The sequence below is a fragment of the Cyprinus carpio genome, chromosome A13 (assembly GCF_018340385.1).
Source record: "Cyprinus carpio isolate SPL01 chromosome A13, ASM1834038v1, whole genome shotgun sequence".
Taxonomy (NCBI): domain Eukaryota; kingdom Metazoa; phylum Chordata; class Actinopteri; order Cypriniformes; family Cyprinidae; genus Cyprinus; species Cyprinus carpio.
In genome coordinates, this window is record NC_056584.1 from 26,044,389 (window position 1) to 26,065,515 (window position 21,127).

Here is a 21,127-nt window from a genome sequence, read left to right on the forward strand (position 1 = left end):
TACTCTAAATAAAGATTGTAATTGCTCAATCTAAATATGGATTTGAAAAGGCTCTGTGTTACTTAGAAGGAAATAGGATTATTACTGTATTTGATGAAGCGGATCCATACTAGAAAGTTTAGAATTACGTCCCATAACAACTGAGGACAATCCATTTCACTTTATCAGTAAAGAACTTCAATGAAGGCTGTAAAAATAGAAGAAAGGATCTGCAGTACACAGCTAAAGAATTGCTAAAAATATGCTTGCAATTATCAAGATCAAGACCATTTCGTAATCAATAAATAGTTTCATGTCTGCAAGCAGATGAGTAAATGGTACTGCGATAACATCTGACCCCCGTCCACAAGAGTCACAAAATATTCTTCATACAGTACATTGACAACAGACGGAAGGTTTAAAGAAATAGTTCATTCTGCCATAATTTACTCACCCTAATGTAATTCCCAAAGCAGTAGGACTTTTCTTCTACAGTGGAACATAATATATGATATTTAGCAGAATGTTCTTGTTCCACAGAAGAAATAAAGACACGTAAGTTTAAGGAATAGTTCACCCAAAAATGAAAACTGGGTGAAAATGTACTCACCCTCAGGCCATCCAGGATGTAGATGAGTTTGTTTCTTCATGGGAACAGATGTGAAAAAATGTACAGTAGCGTTACATCACTTGCTCACCAATGGATCTTCTGCAGTGAATGGGTGCCGTCAGAATGAGAGTCCATCAGAATGACTCCGTCCCATGGTAATGACTTTTGGAAGTGAAAGCTGTGTTTGTGTAAAAAAACAAATTTATCAAGATGTTTTAACTTCCAAACAGCTGATAAAAGGGACCCTCTCATTCTGACGGCACCCATTCACTGCAGAGGATCCAATGGTGAGCAAGTGATCCAATGCCAGAGAAACGGACACTAGTTCACCTGATGAAGAAACAAACTCATCTACATCTTTGATGGCCTGAGGGTGAGTACATTTTCAGCAAATTTTCACTTTTTTGGGTGAACTAATCCTTTAACAGCACTTCAGAGAAACGGACACTAGTTCACTATATCAGTAGCAATATGTCTCAAGGGGGGCCCCTGAGGGATCTTATCCCAAATGATTCATGTAAACTCAAAGCTGGGGCCCCAGGACACGCCTCATTTGCTCATGTGTGTTCTGTCAGTAAGACACAGCGCAAGCAGGACTGTGCGCATTAAAGCCACACAAACCGCTCTCATCTCTCCACCACAAGAAAAGAGCTTCAAGAGATCTCTACACATTGGATCCTTGGCAAGGCCGTTCGGAAAATATGAGCCAAACCATTCATCATTTCTATCAAAATACTTCAGGAGCCAGACTACAGACATTTTAACTGATCTCACACAGTAACAGTAATAATGTTAAAAAGATAACACATCCATCACATAAACAAGCTCATAGTGTGATGTGTGTTTACAAAACTATCAGCGCTGAATATGAGTGTTAGTACAGCAGGGGTAATGTAAAAATAACAGGATAAGATAACAACTGTGTTTATGATTACAACTCGCAGAAAAGTTGTTAAAAGTGACAAACACAAGGCTGCTAAAACAATCATCCAGGCAGGTTTTCAAATATTGACCGGTCCAAAATCCTTGTTTAACTTCATGAGTGATTTCAGTGGTACAGTGGTTTTGGGTTAAACTACCCGTGTAAAAAAGTTCTGCTCTTTTATAGGCTGATTTGACTGTGCAGACGAAATCGTCTTACTGTTTTTCATTTAATCTGCTGCTGTCAAACCAAGCACATCTGACACTCACAAAAGATATAATGATAATAGATCAACACATTTTCACTTCCCTTTTTACAAAAGATCTTTAGAAATGTTTAGACATCTTTACATAGAGAGCTGTGCAATAATATAGCTACTTTTTACATTCTTTTTTTTGTGATGATATAAACAATCACACAGCTCAGATTTGCTGTACGGTCAAGTATACTGTATGCATCTGGAGAAAGTTATACTTTTTATATAAGTTATATGCTTCATATACTTATTATTTTATATGGACATACTTTTATATCCAACTTTATATAAAGAGCCAGATGATAATATAGTTAATTTTTGTGCAAAAAAAAAAAAAAGGCATATAAGATTTGCTATTTAGTCTATAGGCCTATCACTTTGTGTGAGCATATGTTTGCGGATAAAGTTGAACATAATACATCAACTTTATATTTAGAGTCTGACAATAATATAGTCCCATTTTTGATGATATAAACAATCAAGCAGCTGAGATGCACTGTGTTATATAAACATACTAGTATAAACATACTACTGCATGTGCACTCTGGATGTTTGTGAGATACACACCTCTGCCGAGGTCCATCTCAGTGCAGCGTTGCTCAGGGTTGTTGCGGATCCGGCACTTGTACACAGCTCCAGGTGACTGAACCGAACTGCTGAATGATGAGTTTGCTCTGGGAGCCCCAACCACGATCCTACAGACATCAGGAGAAACAGTGAACATCTCAACACAACTACACACAAAACCTGGGATGCCTGGGACAGAAGTTTGTTATCATTATAAAATGTTAAACAAAACCATCCTTTATAGGTCTGTTTATTTGTCTGTAATTAATAATAGGGATGCCTAATAAATGAATTAGCCCTGGAGGTGGATTTGCCTCGTCATACTGTCATGGTTTGGCTCTACAATTCAGTGATGCAAGAACTACATCATCATCTCCACTGAAGCAAAGGCAATGATTTGGGCGCTGGCCAGTGTTTCCCTTTAAACTTTAGGACAGCCCTTGGAAGAAAGACTTAACATCTGTACAGTCATAAGAGACTTTGCAAAAAAAAGTTGCATGTCTGAAATGAATGGCAAGAGTCATAAAAGTAAGGGAGAACATTGTACTTCTGTTAGCATGAGCTGAATAATGTAAAATAATTGCATGAACATGAATGCAATTATTTTGTGGTGCCGCTTGTAATCACAGTATAAAGAATAGACAACAAAATGTCATTCTCCAAATGCAGAAGGAGCTTTTCCCAGAATTATGCTAACTCGCTTGTTCATTTTTGCTCAGACACTTTTAATTAACCTGTCATGAAATGGACTTCAAAATCTATGCAACTTGTTTCGGTTTTTTATTATTTACATGTACCCAAATAATCCGTTAGTTATCGGATTGGTGGCTCAATCGGACTGAAAAGCCTTAATATAAACACCTTATCCTCGAGTAACCCTACACCAAGATAATACGTTAAAAAAGACGATTTACACGTAAAACGTAAATAATTTACCCAGCGCTAAACCAATATTAGCGTTCGCCTGAGGTTACAATAACGACGGAGCGGCGCTTTCGCAAAAAGTGAGTGATGTCATCATTTATTTAAATTTATTTAAAAAAAAAAACGTTAAAAATTCATTTAGGTTTAAATTTGACATAACTTACTATGCCAGCGGCGTCAATGTTATGACATTTATCGGTGTTCTTATTTCTATTTTTTGTCATTAAGAACATTTCAGTGTTCACAAGTTAGTCAGCGCGATTATTTTCAGAGAAAACTGACATTTAACGTTACCTGAGGAGGTAACCTTGGCAACCGAAGAGCGCTCGAGCGCTTACCGTTAGGAAAATAACGACAAAATGTACTGCTTATACATAATACAAAAACGTTATATTTGTTTTTTTTAAGTCTTTAAGACAGTTTACCTTTGGCTTACTGTACCGGGGCGCCAAAAGACAATTTAAGTCAAACCTCAACAGACTAAAGAGACGTAACTAATACTGATTTTCACCCTTAAAACAACTAAAAAGACGCAAAACTGACTGTATGTTTATTCCGTTCCAGACCAAGTAAGTTACTGACCAGCGTGTGTTGTCATGGACGTGCTCCAGGACCGAATACCCAAAAAACGTCGCCTCTGGTCCTCGGAACACCACGGGATGTTGTAAGTCAATGTTGAAGGAATACGCCAAAGAAATCAAACACAAACACACTAAAACATCCAAAGCGCTTCTTCTTTTCCGTGTAGAAGATTCCGTCATTCTGTCGCGCATCCTCAGTGCTGAAGTCAACCTGATGAGAACTTTATAAAAGCTATTCAATCTTTTTATAGAGTTCCAGAATTAATGGAAAAACTACATTTATACGATCACAACACGTCTTCCTTTTCTTAAATGTGTGAATTAAACGCATGCAAACAGGGTTTGGGTCAGGATAGCGCGCTCATTGCATGGCTCTTCTTCTCTTCTGCTGCGTCTCTGGAGTTTCTCTTGGCATTAAAGCGCTGCGCTCGAGATGACGCGTGCGTTGTTGCGCGCGAGCATCACGTTTCACGTTACAGGCGCCGCGCCGCGTCCAGTGGCGACACCTACCGCCAGCGCGCAGTACTGCAGCTCATTACTGGCGCGCTACAGCACAACATGAGCAAATTTTACAAACTGTAAAAGTTTTACATACTGTGGCAAAGGTTTGCTCAATAGTCTGATTAAAAAGGAGATCATTGTTTTTTCCTAAAACTGTTGAAACTGTAAAGTACATAATTAAATCATAATTATTCTATTTATTTTTAGATTTGTAATGCTTTTTTTTTTTTAATAGTCTCTTCTGCTCATTCAGGCTGCATTTATTTGATCACAAATACAGAAAAAAAAACAGTAATATTGTGAAATATTATTGCAATTTAAAATAAAGGTTTTCTATTTTAATATACTTTAAAATGTAATTTATTCCTGTGATGCAAAGCTGAATTTTCATCAGCAGTCTTCAGTGTCACATGATCCTTCAGAAATCATTCTTAAATGCTTATTTATTATCAATATTGGAAATTTTGCTGCTTGATGTTTTTTGGGAACCTGTGATACTTTTTTCAGGATTCTTTGATGTATAAAAAGTTAAGAATTATTTTCGAGAAGAAATAATTGAATATAAATGTTATTATAAATTTGTAACAATATCCACGAACATTCAATAGTTTGGGGGTCAGTATTTATTTATTTATATTTTAGATTTTATTTTTTTAAAGAGAAAAAAATGCTTTTATTCAGCAAGGATGCATTAAATTGATTTAAAAAAGTAATAATAAAGACCTGTATTGTTAGAACAATATTTTTATTTTAAATAAATGCTAAATGCTGTATCACAGGTTTAAAAAATAAATAAATAAATAAATAAAGCAGCACAACTGTTTCCAACATTGATAAAAAATCAGCATATCAGAATGATTTATGGAAGGATCATGTGACCACTGAAGACTGGAGTAATGATAAGATGAAAAATTCAGCTTTTACATCACAGGAATAAATTATATTTTAAGATATATTAAAATAGAAAACCATTATTTAAAATTGTAACTTAATATTTCATAATATTACTGTTTTTCTTCTTCTGTATTTCTGATCAATAACTGCAGCTTTGGTGGACCAGAAGAGACTTCTCAATAGTGAACATAGAACATTATTAACATGTAAAAAACTACAAACAGTGTGTGTGTATATATATAATGATTTATATAAACATACATATAAATTTTTTTTTAAGCATCTGAATACTGACACTAAAAATTTGCGATCATGTTTTTTTTTTTTAGATTAATGTTGTAGAAAGCATTTTATTTTAATAATATAAATGTTATTATTAATTTGTAATACTTTTTTCAGGATTCTTTGATGTATAAAAAGTTAAGAATTATTTTCGAGAAGAAATAATTGAATATAAATGTTATTATTAATTTGTAACAATATCCACAAACATTCAATAGTTTGGGGTCAGTATTTATTTATTATATTATTTTTATTTTTTTTTAAAGAAAGAAATGCTTTTATTCAGCAAGGATGCATTAAATTGATTAAAAAAAGTGTTAATAAAGACTTGTAATGTTAGAAAATATTTTTATTTTAAATAAATGCTGTTTAACTTTATTCATCAAATAATCCTGAAAAAAGCATCACAGGTTTGAAAAAAAAAAAATAAAAAAAATAAATAAAGCAGCACAACTGTTTCCAACATTGATAATAAATCAGCATATCAGAATGATTTCTGAAGGATCATGTGACACTGAAGACTGGAGTAATGATAATGATGAAAATTCAGCTTTACATCACAGGAATAAATTATATTTTAAGATATATTAAAATAGAAAACCATTATTTTAAATTATAATAATATTTCATAATATTACTGTTTTTTCTTCTTCTGTATTTCTGATCAAATAACTGCAGCTTTGGTGACCAGAAGAGACTTCTTTAAAAAACATAAAAAATCTTACTGATCACAAACTTTTGAACAACAGTGTGTGTGTGTATATATATATAATGATTACATATAAACATACTATATAGAATTTTTTTAAGCATCTGAATACTGACACTAAAAACTGCGATCATGTTTTTTATTTTAGATGTATATTCTGCTGTGTATTAAACTATTTACATATTTATACACACACACACACACACACACACACATACTTTATACACTGTGTAATACAATAATATAAATTTGCTCATTCTCAGGAGCATATCTGAATGCAGACACTAAAAATACAATGATAATGTTTATTGCTTATGGTTTTTGGTGGTCCCTGTAAATATCAAGGTAGATCATTCAGCAACACGATATCTCTTGTACAAAATCTTTGCATATTTATACATTATTTGGCCAACAGTGACTATATTATAGTGAGAATTAATCTGATGCTTAACCAGTCTCACCTGACAACCACAACATACAGCAATGTTACCAGAGCTTCTGCATACAGAAAAAAAGAGGATTTGAATGTAGTGTAAATAAAACTTTATTAGCTGTCTTAAAATGTATTAACCGCCTCAAAGTGCCCTATATGACAGAGATTTATAGCCTTTTTTTCAACAATGATTATTTACAATATGAAGCATGGTTCTAACTAGTCAATTTCCCCGAAAATACAGTATTAAGTTACAAAAACAAACAAAAAACATAGTAAACAATCAGCATACTATGTGTCTTTATGTAGTACATGTGCTGTGCAGATAGTTCAAGAGTAATTTCATCTTACCTTAAAACAGAAAAAAGACTAAACAATTCAGGAAAAATAGAGATAATCAAGCTGAAACTGAAACTTACAATCAAAATTATTGCACAAGTCTCCAAATCATACAAACGCAGCTTTAAAAAAAGAACCGTCTACCCAAAAAAAAAAAAAAAAAAAGAGAGAAACAAGAAAAATCCATGTAATAAGTTATTTCTGACAAGCTACAAATAATATTCTTTAAATTTTCTCTCAATTTCTTAATCTAACCAAGTTCCCTTGTACCATTAACTGCACACACACACACACGCTTATCGCTCACACACACAGGTAAGTAGAGCAGGCTCTTTCATGTCAGTAGCATCTCTCAGCAGCAGCAGGAGAATCTGTCGTTCGGTCAGTCAGGTTCAGGCACGGTTCTGGTTCTTACCGGAGCCAAGGCTGTAAAACACACAGATGGGGAACAGAAGCCCAGTTACTTCAACTCCGAGCTGCAGGCACACGCATTAAAATCACCAGCCAAAAACATGACGCTATCTGAATAAATGAGTGACAACTCATTCGCTAGACAGAGAAAACCGTTCCAGTGCTTGGGTGTTGCAGGAGGTTGCCAGGGTGTTGCTATGCTGTTCCTAAGGAGTTTGTGAGATTTTTAGCATGTTACTATGCAGTTACTATTACTTTTACTATGTTTGATTTTTATTATTATTTAAGAAATTAATAATAATATTAAAAAAACAATCATTAAAAAAATACAAAAAAAAACATAAACAAAAACAATTATTTCTGAAACATTTGGAGCTTTTGAACTATAGTCATCAAAGAATCATGAAAATAAAATGTATCAGTTTCCATAAAAATATGTAGCAGCACTGATAATAACTAGAAATGCTTTATGAGCAGCAAATCTGTATATTAGAATGATTTCTGAAGGTGTGACACTGAAGACTGGAGTAATGATGCTGAAAATTCAGCTGCGCATCACAGAAATAAATTACATTTTACTTTATATTACAATTGAAAACAGTTATTTTAAATTTTATAACATTTCTGTTTTTACTAAATTAAAAAAAAAAAAAAAGCAAAAAATTAAAACAAAAGGCAATAAAAAAAATTAACAAAACATTAAAAAAATCTAAACGTTAGTGTAAACTAAAGGCTACTGGCTATAAAAGTAGTTACAGAACAGTGATTCCATGAATGAGTGGTTTCACAAAAAGCAAAGAAGCAACTAAACAACAGGAGAAATTGAAATAATTGTCAGGAATTCAGTTTCCTGATATAATGATACTATAATGATTCCATAACTTAATGGAACACTGGAAAGAAAACAGAAACCTGATAACAAACCATACAGTATTTGATAAGAAACACATATGTGCTTCATTTAGCGTCTCTCGGCACACAAACTGAACATCAATGCATCAGTGCTGTACATCTGGGATGCCTGTTTCAGCCAGTTTGTTAACATATGGAGAGTTACAGAGAGACTTTGAAGGCTACGCTTAAACTCACAGCTGCTTCTGCATACTAAAGACACGCTCACCATCACACGGGAATCCTCACGCTCCAGAACCTTCTGGGCCTGGTCCGGAGGAAACTTCAGCATGGATGTTAGAACTTTGGCCATTGTCTGAAGAAACAAGACGCAACAGAAAAAAAGAAATGAAACTGAAATTCTGAATTAAATGTTACACTATAAGAGCAAGAAATGACAACTTAAAGGGATAGTTCACCCAAAAATATGAATTCTGTCATCATTTATTCACCCTCAAATTGTAAGAAGATGTTTTTAAGAATGTGTGTAAACAAACAGCTGATGGTCCCCACTGACTTCCAGAGTAAGGAAAAAATACTATAGAAGTCAGTGGGGACCAGAGATTTTGTATTTTCGGGTGAACTATGTCTTTAAAATGATTATATTTGTTCATCTGTCATGTTTCCTGTTTCTACATGAATGTACAATGTTGTTTTTACACTATTATACAGTTTCAGGAAATGTTGTGCCAGAATGGAAATTAGGAGTCTTTTACAGAAAACAGGCCCTCAATGTTGTTTTAGTAACATTTATATTCAATTATAGTATTTATTCATTACCATTAATAAAAAATTACTTTAATATATAATAAATATATTATAAACATACAAATTTTAGTATTATATACACTATTATATAAATTACGTTTTAATTTTAGTTGAAGTGTTATTAACTTTAGTATGTGCTTTTTTCATTGTTATGGTTTTGGATTATATATATATTTAGTTGAAGTGTTATTAACTTTAGTATGTGCTTTTTTCATTGTTATGGTTTTGGTTTATATATATAAATGTATATATATATATATATATATATATATATATATACATATATACATATACATATACACACACACACACACACACACACACACAACACACACACACATATTATATATATATATATATATATACATATATATATATATATATATATATATATTATATATACATATACACAATTTCTATTTAGCATTAATTTTACTTCGGTTAAAAGTTTTAATAATTTTAGTACTTACTTCAATGTCAGCTTATTCTATTTCAGTTCGTTTTAGCAGTTCTAACTTTTTTTGTTATTTTAAAATAGAAGTTTTTTTGTTGTCGTTTAAATCAGATTTATTTCAGTTACCGGAATCAATTTTTAATAGTCTTACAACAACGCTGCCGCCCATCTTTAGCGGAGCTGCTGCTCTGCACTGTTCTGTGAGCAATTACATCTCGCTAAGACAAAACACTCATTATCTGCAGCCTGCTGGGTAATCAGCCCTAGATAGATCTGCCAGCGCCCATATGCGGCGCTAATCAGAACCAGCGTAGCCGTTCACCCCCAGCACCTCTCTTAAAATGGTATAGGCACTAGTGGGTCATGTGATGAGAACGAGCCACCGGTCGCCCGCCGGACATCCTCTCTGACAGGGAGGCCTGTTGTGATGTCATAAGGACCTGACTGTTTATTAGCAAAGAGGGGGAACCCCGCTGCCTTCAGGGCGTCATCAACCGGGCCGTTAATTAGTCCTGGCTTAACTGACGAGATTCGCTCATTAGGGTCCTGCTAAACGGACACAAACTGCCGCTGTTGGGAGTTTTCATGGGAATGAATCATTTTACAGGCTTCCACCCGGACTCCCCGTCACACTTATTTACTGCATCCTTCCTCTAACAAATGGCATTATTATGTGTTGGAAAACTGCGCATTGTGGGAAAGATAATATGGAAGATTTAAAACATGGAAACACATCATTAATATTTTAAACAGTTGTTTATCAGTAAATGGATAAATTTTCTTGTTGCTCTCAAATCAACATGATTTTAATATATCTACTAATTTATTCAGTATTTGTTTAGCATTTATTAATATTTTAAATGAGCTTTTATTTTTATATTTTCAGGTTCTAGTTAAATTTTTTCAAATATTTCTGTTTAGCTTTTATTTATTTTATTTTAATAATTTTAGCACTTCAACTAATTTAACTTCTAGTTGCCAAAGCAGTCTTTCCACTTTTCATTAAAGTTTTCCATCTAGTATTATATTTTATTTTATTTCAGCTTTATTTAAATAAACATGATTTTTAATAGTTTTAGTTAACAATAATGACACTGATCCTCATGATTACATCCACTGATCCCAACCTAAATTTAGATTAACATTTAACAACCTAAAAAACATTTAAATAAAAAAACCAAAAAAAAAATAAATTAATAAAATTAAAATAAATACAGAAAATCCATAGTACAAAAATACAAAAAAATTCCATAGTATATATATATATATATTTCTCTTAATAAAAATTAATCAATTCTGTTCAAATAATACTGTATAACAGTAATGACCAAAGGCAGTCCTTCCCTGAATGACATCATCGTAAAGTGTTATAATAACACCAAAAATGTACCTTTGTCTCTCTTCCCATCATGTACTCAAACAAGACCTTCCTGAGGTACTCGAATTCAGTCGGCTCGTTGAAGGGGTCCGTGCTGTTGTGTGACATATCTGTAGAGACAAACCAACAGCAGATTCATCATAATCATTATCACAGAGAATCTAAGAGAACTAGAGACATTAAGCTTAGTTTAAGAGGAAACAGTTGCTGTTTTTAAAGTACAGCCTGTACAAAATCTTGGCTGTTCCCTCGTTCACTCCAGTTCTGCTAAACGCTGCTCCATCACGGCCGTAATTAAAACCAGAGCAGCCAGATGACGAACTTATAAATCCTCCAAACACTCAACGCCAACCATCATCTTCTAACAGTTGAACCGAGAGAGTCAGAGAGGTTGTAAAAAATAGAAAATCACATGATCGGATGAGAAAATATGTGCATTGCTACAAATGCAACTAGACTTGATGCTGGTGGTTGCCAGGGTGTTGTTATGACGCACACTTTTAAAAAAGGTTCTTTATTGGCTTTGATGATTCCATGAAGAACATTTAACATCCATGGATTCTTTCCATTTAACAAAATATATACCTTCATAATACAAAAAGGTTCTTTAGATCTTTAAAACATTCTTCACGCGAAGAAAAAAAAAGGTTGGCACTGTTGTGAAATCCCCCTTTATTTTTAAGAGTGCAGAAGAAAAGATGAGTCACAGTTTAATACAGTTTAGGGGTTTGTTTCAAATCTGAAGTGTGGGCGATAGTAAGAGTTAATCTTTCAGAACCTGTGCTGGAGATTGAGGACAATTTTCCCTTTCTTTGACATCGATAAGATAAGCACGAATTCATACACTCGAAACATTCATTAAACACACACCCACGAACTTTGCGTGGCAATAATCAGCCTGTAAATCAGAGCGCTAGACGCGCCACACTTCCAGTGGCACACAGCAACACTGGAACACTATAATGACAGCACTGTGGCTAAACACAAGAAGCTTTGGCTCAGTCTAAGAGGGGGCCTTTCCGTTTTCCACCCTGCTTTTAATGGATAAAGAAGTGAGAGCAGAAGCAGAACAGGAGACGTTGAGACCATGAATGAACAAAAACCAACTTGAGTTATATTAAAAAAAAAAAAAAAAAAAAAAAGCATGTCAAAGTCGGTGATGGGTGGGTAGGTTTCTGCGCTGTTGATAACATGGAAAACATGACGTTAAGAGAACAACACAAAATTATCCAGTCCAGTTCAACCTCTACGCCTAACATATTTTAGAAATGACAAATGTATTAATTAGGGAGAAGAACACAGTTTTGTATCTCAGGCCAAGGAAAGTGATGTATTATATGCATATAATAAAAGACGAAAATACTAAATTTAATATGTCACAAATTACCATTTCTAATAAATGCTGTTATTTAAAAAATAAAAAAACAAATAAATTGAAATTTCAGCTTTGCATCAGGAATAAATTGCATTTTATTTTAAATCTATTAGAATATAAAACAGGTTTTTTTAAACTGTATTTACTGTATTTTAAATCAAATAAATGCAGCCTTGGTGAGCAGAAGTAGATTCTGTCAAAAACATTTAAACAATCTTACGGACCCCAAACTTCTGAACAATGTGTACATGCTCTTGCTAAAAAGAATATGCACATGTGGTAAACATCATAAGCATCACGAGCACCCCAGATGTGCAGTTAATCTTCAGTAATGTCTCATGGAAGTGATGTAAGGATTAAGCAATTAGTTTTATAAGTGAAACTGACTTTTGCATTACAGTATCTAGCGTGCACAAACAGCACAGGAGGTACAACCGATCAGTCGGCCGTCTAGCCTCATTAAACATGTGAATGACTAGCAATTAGCAGAAGATGCCGTGTGTCTCCCTGCCCATTTAACCAGTGCTGAAGACACTGGGGTGGCTGAACATCCAGGAACAGACAGCCTGACAGAGAGAGCTGGGACTCAAGGTGCCGCTGAAACACAAACACGTCTTTGATCAGGAAGCATGGAGAAATGAGGGGCTAATAAATAACCCGACCTGTCTGACTGACCCCAAATCAGCCCAGTCTGGGCCAACAGGGACGTAACACGAGCCACACCGATCGATCTCATCTCCAGAACAACACTGTTTGAATGATACAGAGGGACTGGTTTATGACCGCTGTTAGCACATGCTTAAACTGTTGACTGCATAATGAGCAAAATCCATAAATACTATCAATGCAGAGAAAACATTAAGAAGTACCATAAATCATTTCAGTGCTCTATCAAACACATATACAAAAACAAGTAGTTTCAGGGTGTTTTTGAAGCAGTTTGTGTCTTGTGAATCACTAATCAGAAGGTCAAAAAGACTACTGTCCCTTTAATGAAGAGGCCACACAGATACGCTGAAGAACAGAGGGGTTTGTTTATGTATGAAGTTTGCTTAGTTGCATGCCAGATGGATATCTTCAAAGGAAAAACTCATCTGGCAATACATTTAGAAGAATATTTCATTTGGTTTATAAAGAGAGAGAGGATGACTCTGTTCCAAAACCTAGTAAGCCACCTACTTAGACAGTTTGTAAGGCTACACAGACACACTAGAAAGAAAGCACTTTCTTTGGAACAAATTCAGCATTGCAAGTATATTTTGCAGATTAAGCAATTGCAGGATTTATACAATAAGACTGTCAAGTTGAAAGCACTTCAATTTAATTAAAATTGCACAATGAACACAAATTTAAACCATAATGATGTGTTATGTATTTTTCTTTTTTTTTGGTAACTGTTGTCTCAACTGTATGAGTCTCCCATGTGTGGCATTTTGCAGCTTTAAACGTTGCTGCCTTTTAGTTCAAAATTGGTTCCTTAAACGGTCTCATTTCAAGCTTTCAAAATCAGTAATATTGTGAAATATTATTACAGTTTCACGTAACTGTTTTCTATTTGAATCTATTTTAAAATATAATTTATCCCTGTGATCAAAGCTGAATTTTCAGCATCATTACTCCAGTCTTCAGTGTCACATGATCTTCAGAAATCATTCTAATATGCTGATTTGCTGCTCAAGAAATATTATCAAAGGTAAAACCAGTTGTGCTGCTTCATATTTTTGTGGATACTGTGATAAATGTTATTTTTCAAGATTCTTTTAAGAACAAAAAGTTCAAAAGAACAGCATTTGTTTGAAACAGAAATCTTTTCTAACATTATACATGTCTTTAAAGTCTCTTTTGAGCATTTTAATGCATCCTTGATGAATAAAAGTGTTAATTTATTTCAAAAACAAGAGTGTATCTTTAAATATATGATTATGCAATGCAAATTGCTTTATATTATGCTTTACAATTCAATTTTATGTTGTCTTTCAATGACCGGTGCACCTGAAAATAAAATTTTTTTCTGCATTTTCTTCCTTTCACATCCAAAACCCATATGACATCCATTCCTCCAAGGGACATATAAGGTTTTATTTTGATGCTGATGCTGCTCTTGTCCAAACAATGCTAGTACTAAAGACACAGCAGATCTTTGAGTCGGCTGTCTGAATCTGGGGTCATTCGTGGGAACTGGGGCTGAACAGAAACATGGTCTGTGAAAAGCATTAGATTCAGAGATGAGCTCTTTTACACCAGCAGGGAAGATTTTCTCCTCTAGCTACCCATATGTTTAAGCTCCACATATGTGTGTGATTGATAGCGGGGTGTTGAAGCGCTGCTCTCCTGCGGTGACTGATCGCTTGGAGCTAGTGAGAATGAAGGTTAGGTTTATCTGCCAAGGGTCAGTGTGCCACATCATTCATTAACCTCTGGGAGTTACAGGAGATTTGACAAGCATTTTACTGTCACTAGGCGGCTAAAACTCCCAAATTCACATTACAAATAGATAAATAAATCAGTAAATGACATCTGGATAACAGCTGGCTTTAGAAACATCGGTCTGCTTGCCCACAGCTAGGCAATATAGCATTCAAAAGCCATCTTTATAGAAAATAGTTAAGGTTATTTACCTCTATATGAGCTTCCCAGGTGAGTCACCACTGCGTTTTTATGGGAGCGTCTTAGTTTGTCTTCAAGAGCATGAATCTGAAAACAAAACATAAAAGTTACACATATAGTGCAAAACTGATCTTTAAGAACTCAAGCTTGTGTCCACATTTCTATATAGGTTTTAGAAATGAAATAACAGGAAAGTGGAAATGCAAATATGCATTATAATGCATTTTACATGAATGCCTTTGGCAGACCCTTTTATCCGAAGGAACTAGATAGGATTTTATTTTCTCGAAAATACTAGTTAATATCATCGCACTGGACTAAAATTGATTGACTTTGCTCACACAGGATATAACATCTTCCCAAAAAAGTTGATATTTTTGTACTTTTTGGGTCCCACCCCCGTCATCTAGATACACTTGTGGTGTTCCTAGTCAAAAGTTACCTGTAGACCAAAAAAAAAAATCCCTTATGAATATATCATTATGCTATTTTATCACCAAATATTATTATTATTTTGTATTTCTTTTTTGAACTGACTGATCGTAGGAGCTCATGCCTTTTTTACTCAGATCAAAGAAGTCTACGAACAGTTCCAAAAATAAATACAATTTCTAATTGAAAGAAAACAAGTTAACAAAAAGATTGAATAAAAGATTTGGTGATAATACAGCATAATTAAAGATTTACACACAATTTTTAAAAGACCAGTCATTTTTGACAAGGAACAGCAAATTAAGTTAGGATTTTCCGTACACCACAAGGGTTAAACAAGTCATTTTTTGTAATAACTTCCCCTACACTAGTCCTCAAATGAACATCACCGTATGGCCCAGAGAGAAGGCGGATTATAAAAATCAAGGTATGTCCAGTGTGTGCGCCTCCCCGTGTGAGTTTGCATTTGTGTGGGGTGAGAAACAGCAAGATCTTCTCTAAAACTTTTTGAAAATTTAAAAAAAAATAAAAAAAATTGTGTTGTAATGAATCTAATCTCATTTCGGTTTTACACAGCTGGAGGAATGTGACGCTTGGTAAACCCTCCGTTTATTATTTTTTCTCTTTGTCCTCTACATTTTCTTTGTTTGCGACTCAAGTTTTGTCATTTGTTAAAACTTCTTAGGCCTAAAACATACTATATGCAACTTAAGCATGCAAACGCGAGCATTTCTAGCTTCTTCTACGGTCAGTTTCCTCATTCAGGACAACTTCTGTCATAGAAGAACATGACAGAGCAAGTTAGCTGAAGTTAGTTAAACTGTCAGCAATGTTTATAGCTAGCTTCCTGTTTAGTGGCACATACACTCAACAAGCTAAGCTCTGTCTTTCTGTGAGTATATGTCTTCACTTACCCTGTCGTGGTATTCCTGCTCTTTTAGCCTGGCTTCACTCAGCATGGTCGTCTTTTCTGCAAGCTGAACCTGATTGGACAAAAAGAGAAAGACCAGAGGTCAAAAATATAAACAAATGGAAACTAAGAACAGTTTGGGATCAGTATGATTTTTTTTTTTTTTTTTCATTAGGGCTGCATTTCTTTGATCAAAAATACAGTAAAATTGTTAAATATTTTTTACAATGTAAAATAACTATTTTCTATGTGAATATATTGTCAAATGTAATTTATTCCTGTGATGCAAAGCTGAATTTTCACTTTCCAGTCTTCAGTGTTACATGATCTTCAGAAATCATTCTAATATATGGATTTGCTGCTCAAGAAACTTTCTGATTATTATCAATGTTGAAAACAGTTGTGTTGCTTTATTATTTTATGGAAAAAGTGATAGATTTCTTCAGGATTCTTCGACGAATAAAAGTTTAAAAGAACAGCATTTATTTGAAATAGAAATCTTTTGTAACATTATAAATGTCTTTATTGTCACTTTTGATCAATTTAATGCATCATTGCAGAATAAAAATTTTCATTTCTTACTGAAAAAAAAAATATTAATACTGAGCAGTCATTAGAGTGTCCATGGGAGTTAATCAGAAAAATAGATAAAAGTAAAACCTACCTTTAACTCTTCAAGACCCTGAAACACAAAACAAAATCAGCAGGTCAAACAACTGCATAATTATGCAAATATTAACATAAACATTTTTTTTCTGAGTTGCGTTTGCCCACAGAACTCTTGTGAGATCAGACTATAAAAATGAGAGAGCGCTTTGTAACCGCACCGAACACACAAGGACCACTTTATCCTGAACAAGGCTCAACTTTTTGCCTCTTTCCAAGCATGCAGTGCTCGCCTGAGAGCGGCACCACGGCATAAATCTAACAGCTCAGGATGCTCTCGGAGGGGTTAATTGAGAACAGAGACTGTCTGTTTAAGGCCCCTTTCTCAGGGATGCATTCCAAAGCTTCTCAGGAAATTCATTCCTATGTCCTATTCTGGATTGAGTCTATTTCACTGAAAATTAAGTCTATTATGTGACTAAAGAGTGAGACTCTACATTGTAAGACTTGACTGTCACTGTTAACTTTTCAGGTAAATAAATGTTTAATGCCAATAAATTTAAAACTGTCAACACAAACACATTAACCTAAATTCACATACTTAGAATTACATTTATATTCATTTACTTAGCAGATGAATTTATCTTTCAAATGAGGAGAGCAAAAAACTAATTCATGTTAAAATATAAATATTTCTGGTCAGAATAGGAGCAGCAGGACAGGTGTCTGACATCAAGAAATGTGTAAAGATACACAGAAAGGAAAAAAGAGAAGCTGATAAAGAAAGACCTTCTTTTAAAGGTACGATTCGCCCAAATATGAAGAGTTTGCCATCATTTACTCACCTTTTTGGAAGAACTATGTGTTCAATGGTTAATTAATTTATAAATCAAATTAATTGGGAAATTTCATTTTGTATGTTAGATTTATTGTCGAAGCTCAACAAACAAATATGAAATATAACGTGCAAACACTAATGCTGCAAGCTAATGGCAAAGATCAAGAAAAAAAAATCCAAAAAATTCATTAATTTAACAAATTCATTAAATTACAATAAAATTAATAACAATAATATATATAGAAACTAATTAAATCTCACAATTTAAACAAAAATAAATAAAAACTAAAATTAAATAAACAAAATATCCCTTTCAATTACAAATAATTTTCATTTTTTTTTATTAAATATATATTTATATTCAGCGGGCATGTTTAATTGCATTATTTTTAATAATTAAGATGCATTATTTTAATTATGGCTGTCAGTTTTAATTAAATCTGATTATTTTATTTATCTTTTATTTGTATTTTTATCATATAGAGTTATTATATTATTAAGATTTATTATATATAAATTAAAAGATATTCTCTAACATACAACAACATATGATATATATATAAACTTAAAAAAATTAAAAGCCAATATATTTTGGGTTGCATGTTTAATTGCATTATTTAAAAAAAAAAAAAATTGCTATAAAATTAACATTTAATTAAACATGGCGATGCTTAATTTTCATGCATATCCACACAAACCACAAAAATAAATAGCTCCCAGCGGGACATGGTGTGTAAACTGTGGCTGTACCTGAGGGCCACTGAGACTCCTCTGCTGTAGCTCCTCTAACTCCTTCTGCACCTCCCACACGCGGTCGCCCATCTCCACCTCACGACTCTACAGGAAGACCAAACTCTGAGCAAATGTGCCTTTTCTCTTCAAACCATTTTACAGTGTTGCCATACTGTATTCATTTTCAGGTAATAAACTTGGGTCTTAAAATGCATGGGTAAACAATTAGATCTATAAGATCTATCATAAACAGTTAGCATACTTCTCTGTCAGGATGGATGTAAGCAGCATAAGGCCTGCATCATTCCCTACAGCTCTATGGGGAGTTTAAGGTGCTAGTTGACTGAGGTAAGTGTTTCCTGATGATATGCAAACTATTAGCTGAAACCTGAGCTTACTGACTTTATGTGGTGGAATTTAGCAAAAGCATTAAACTCCTCACAAAATTCTTCCTGTGTCTTTCTATTAAGTTGAGCGTATAATGCATCTGCTGGCCATTAACTCACAATTACATACAAAAGCTACAGTGTCACGTTATTTTGCTGTACCTGAAGGACCTGTTCGTAACGCTGAACTGTTCTGTTCAGGTCTTCTTCCTTCTGAGCGATTATTTTCTGAAGTTGACTGACTTCTTCTCGATGGCTATTTATGAGCTCGGTTTCCACACCCTGAGCTTTCTCTGTGTGGAAAAATAAACAGGAAAGTACAGTAAGAAGACATGAAGGTCACCATAAAGTTATCATTACTGAGTATAAACCACTCATTTCCAGACTGGATGCATTACATGGCAGGATTGAAAACACATGGTAAACCAATCATGAATTTCATATCTTATATTTCCTGAGGGCAGTAAATCAGCAAATGCGACCAACTATAAAAAACACAGTTTGTTCATGTCCTCAATGCTTTCCAGAACTATCTGTACTTGGTTTTATTCAGTATTTTTTTTTTTTTGTACTCAAAGGAGTACTTCACTCCAAAATGAAAATTCTGTCTTTTACGTCCTCACATTGCTCCAAAAGCAATATGAATTTCTTTCTTCTCTGGAATACAAAAGACGTCAAGCAGAATGTTCACAATGCTCCTTAAACACAAAAAAATGAAATGAGGACCAATGCTGCCAAATTTTTCACTTTTGGGTGAGAAATTCTGAATTCAGAATTGCGAGATATAAACTCTCAACTGCGAGAAAAAAGTCAGAATTGTGAGATTTAAACTTGTAATTCTTAGAAAACAAGTCAGAATTCTGAGAAATAGTCACAATTCTGAGAAATAAAGTTGCAATTGCAAGATATTAACTCGTAATTCTGATTTTTTTTCTCAGAATTGCTATATCTACCAATTCTGACTTTATAACACGCAATTGCAAGTTATAAAGTCAGAATTGTGAGATATAAATTCATCTAGTCCTTTTTTCCTCAGAATTGGACTTTATAACCCGCAATTGCGAGTTTATATTAGGGCTGGACAATATATCGAACGATATGATCATGCGCATCTCGTCAGTAAAGCCGGTTCCATGATTAGCGATAAATCCCAACACTGCTTTCAAATGGAGTTGCAGTTAATACACAGAGCCGTAGTTTCACTGAGAAGCTACGCATATCGAGTTCATTATTGAAGATGAATCGCCTTTGATAATGAACTCGATATAGCGTAGCTTGTCAATAAACTACGGCTCTGTGTATTAACTGCAGCTCCATTTGAAAGCAGGTGATGGGGATTTACCGCGAGTAATTAGCTATTCTGACTTTATTTCTCAGAATTGAATTTATATCTCACAATTCTGACTCCATAACAAGCAAATACCAATCAATACCCACCAAATTTCACATAACTTAATTTATATCTCACAATTCTGACTTTATAGCACACAATTGCGACTTAACATCCTGCAATTCTGACTTATTTTCTCGCAATTGTTTATATCTCACAATTCTGCGAGAAAATAAGTCAGAAGTTGAGAGGTATATTGATCAAGAAGAAAAATTATAAATCGTATTAAAAACTACAAAAAAAATTGTAATAACACAGAGAGAAAAAAAAAGTCTGAATTGTGTGAAAAAGTCGCTATTACCGTGTACTTACATTTGTTTTTTTTTTTTTATTATGGTTTTTTTTTTTTTTTTAGTACCTAGTTATTACACGTGTACTTACATGTACTTATAGTGTACTTACAATGTATTTATCTAAGAAAGTTCTGGTAATACAAGGTAACTACATGGGTTAGGGTTAGGTTTAGGGGTAGGTTCAGGGTTAGTACCTAGTTATTACATAGTTATTGTAATTACTATAATAAGTACTTAGTATGTGCATGAGGAACAGGACTATAAAATAAAGTGCTACCTTTATTATTTTTTATTCAGTGGCAGAAATCAGCTTCTATATTATACCCATCTTTGTAGTCTGTTAAACAGTACTACCATAATAACATTAGCAATAAACAGTACATTTGTATCGTAGAGCCCGGAAATAGTTCTAGGAGACTCCTAGAAATAAGTTATATGTTCTTCTTACCAATGGTTTCCTTTACTGAACCTTCCAGTTCCTTTTCTTTCAGGGCCATCTGGGTGTTGAACTCCCTCATTAACTGCTTAAGAGCAGAATTTTGTTTCATTTCCATATCTTCAATTTCAAGCCTGTTAAAAAAAAAAAAAATCAACCATATAAACCCTGGCAACAATATTGTAGCATAACATATGCATCCTTATCCCCAACTGTTTCTAAA

General features: G+C 33.8%; 2 protein-coding genes across 2 annotated transcripts in view; both read right to left on the reverse strand.

Annotated features, from left to right (window-relative positions):
* Positions 1-4,258, reverse strand: part of itga9 (integrin, alpha 9) — a 74,155-nt gene extending 69,897 nt beyond the window's left edge. The window contains 2 exon segments of the mRNA XM_042769519.1: positions 2,335-2,462; positions 3,841-4,258. Of these exon segments, the coding sequence (XP_042625453.1) occupies positions 2,335-2,462; positions 3,841-4,031 (319 nt within the window). The 5' untranslated portion in view covers positions 4,032-4,258.
* A 2,495-nt stretch (positions 4,259-6,753) lies between these two features.
* Positions 6,754-21,127, reverse strand: part of LOC109073157 (golgin subfamily A member 4-like) — a 69,486-nt gene continuing 55,112 nt past the window's right edge. Inside the window, 9 exon segments of the mRNA XM_042769614.1 lie at positions 6,754-7,423; positions 8,529-8,615; positions 10,912-11,009; positions 14,893-14,968; positions 16,228-16,296; positions 16,888-16,905; positions 18,418-18,504; positions 18,948-19,078; positions 20,917-21,038. Of these exon segments, the coding sequence (XP_042625548.1) occupies positions 7,409-7,423; positions 8,529-8,615; positions 10,912-11,009; positions 14,893-14,968; positions 16,228-16,296; positions 16,888-16,905; positions 18,418-18,504; positions 18,948-19,078; positions 20,917-21,038 (703 nt within the window). The 3' untranslated portion in view covers positions 6,754-7,408.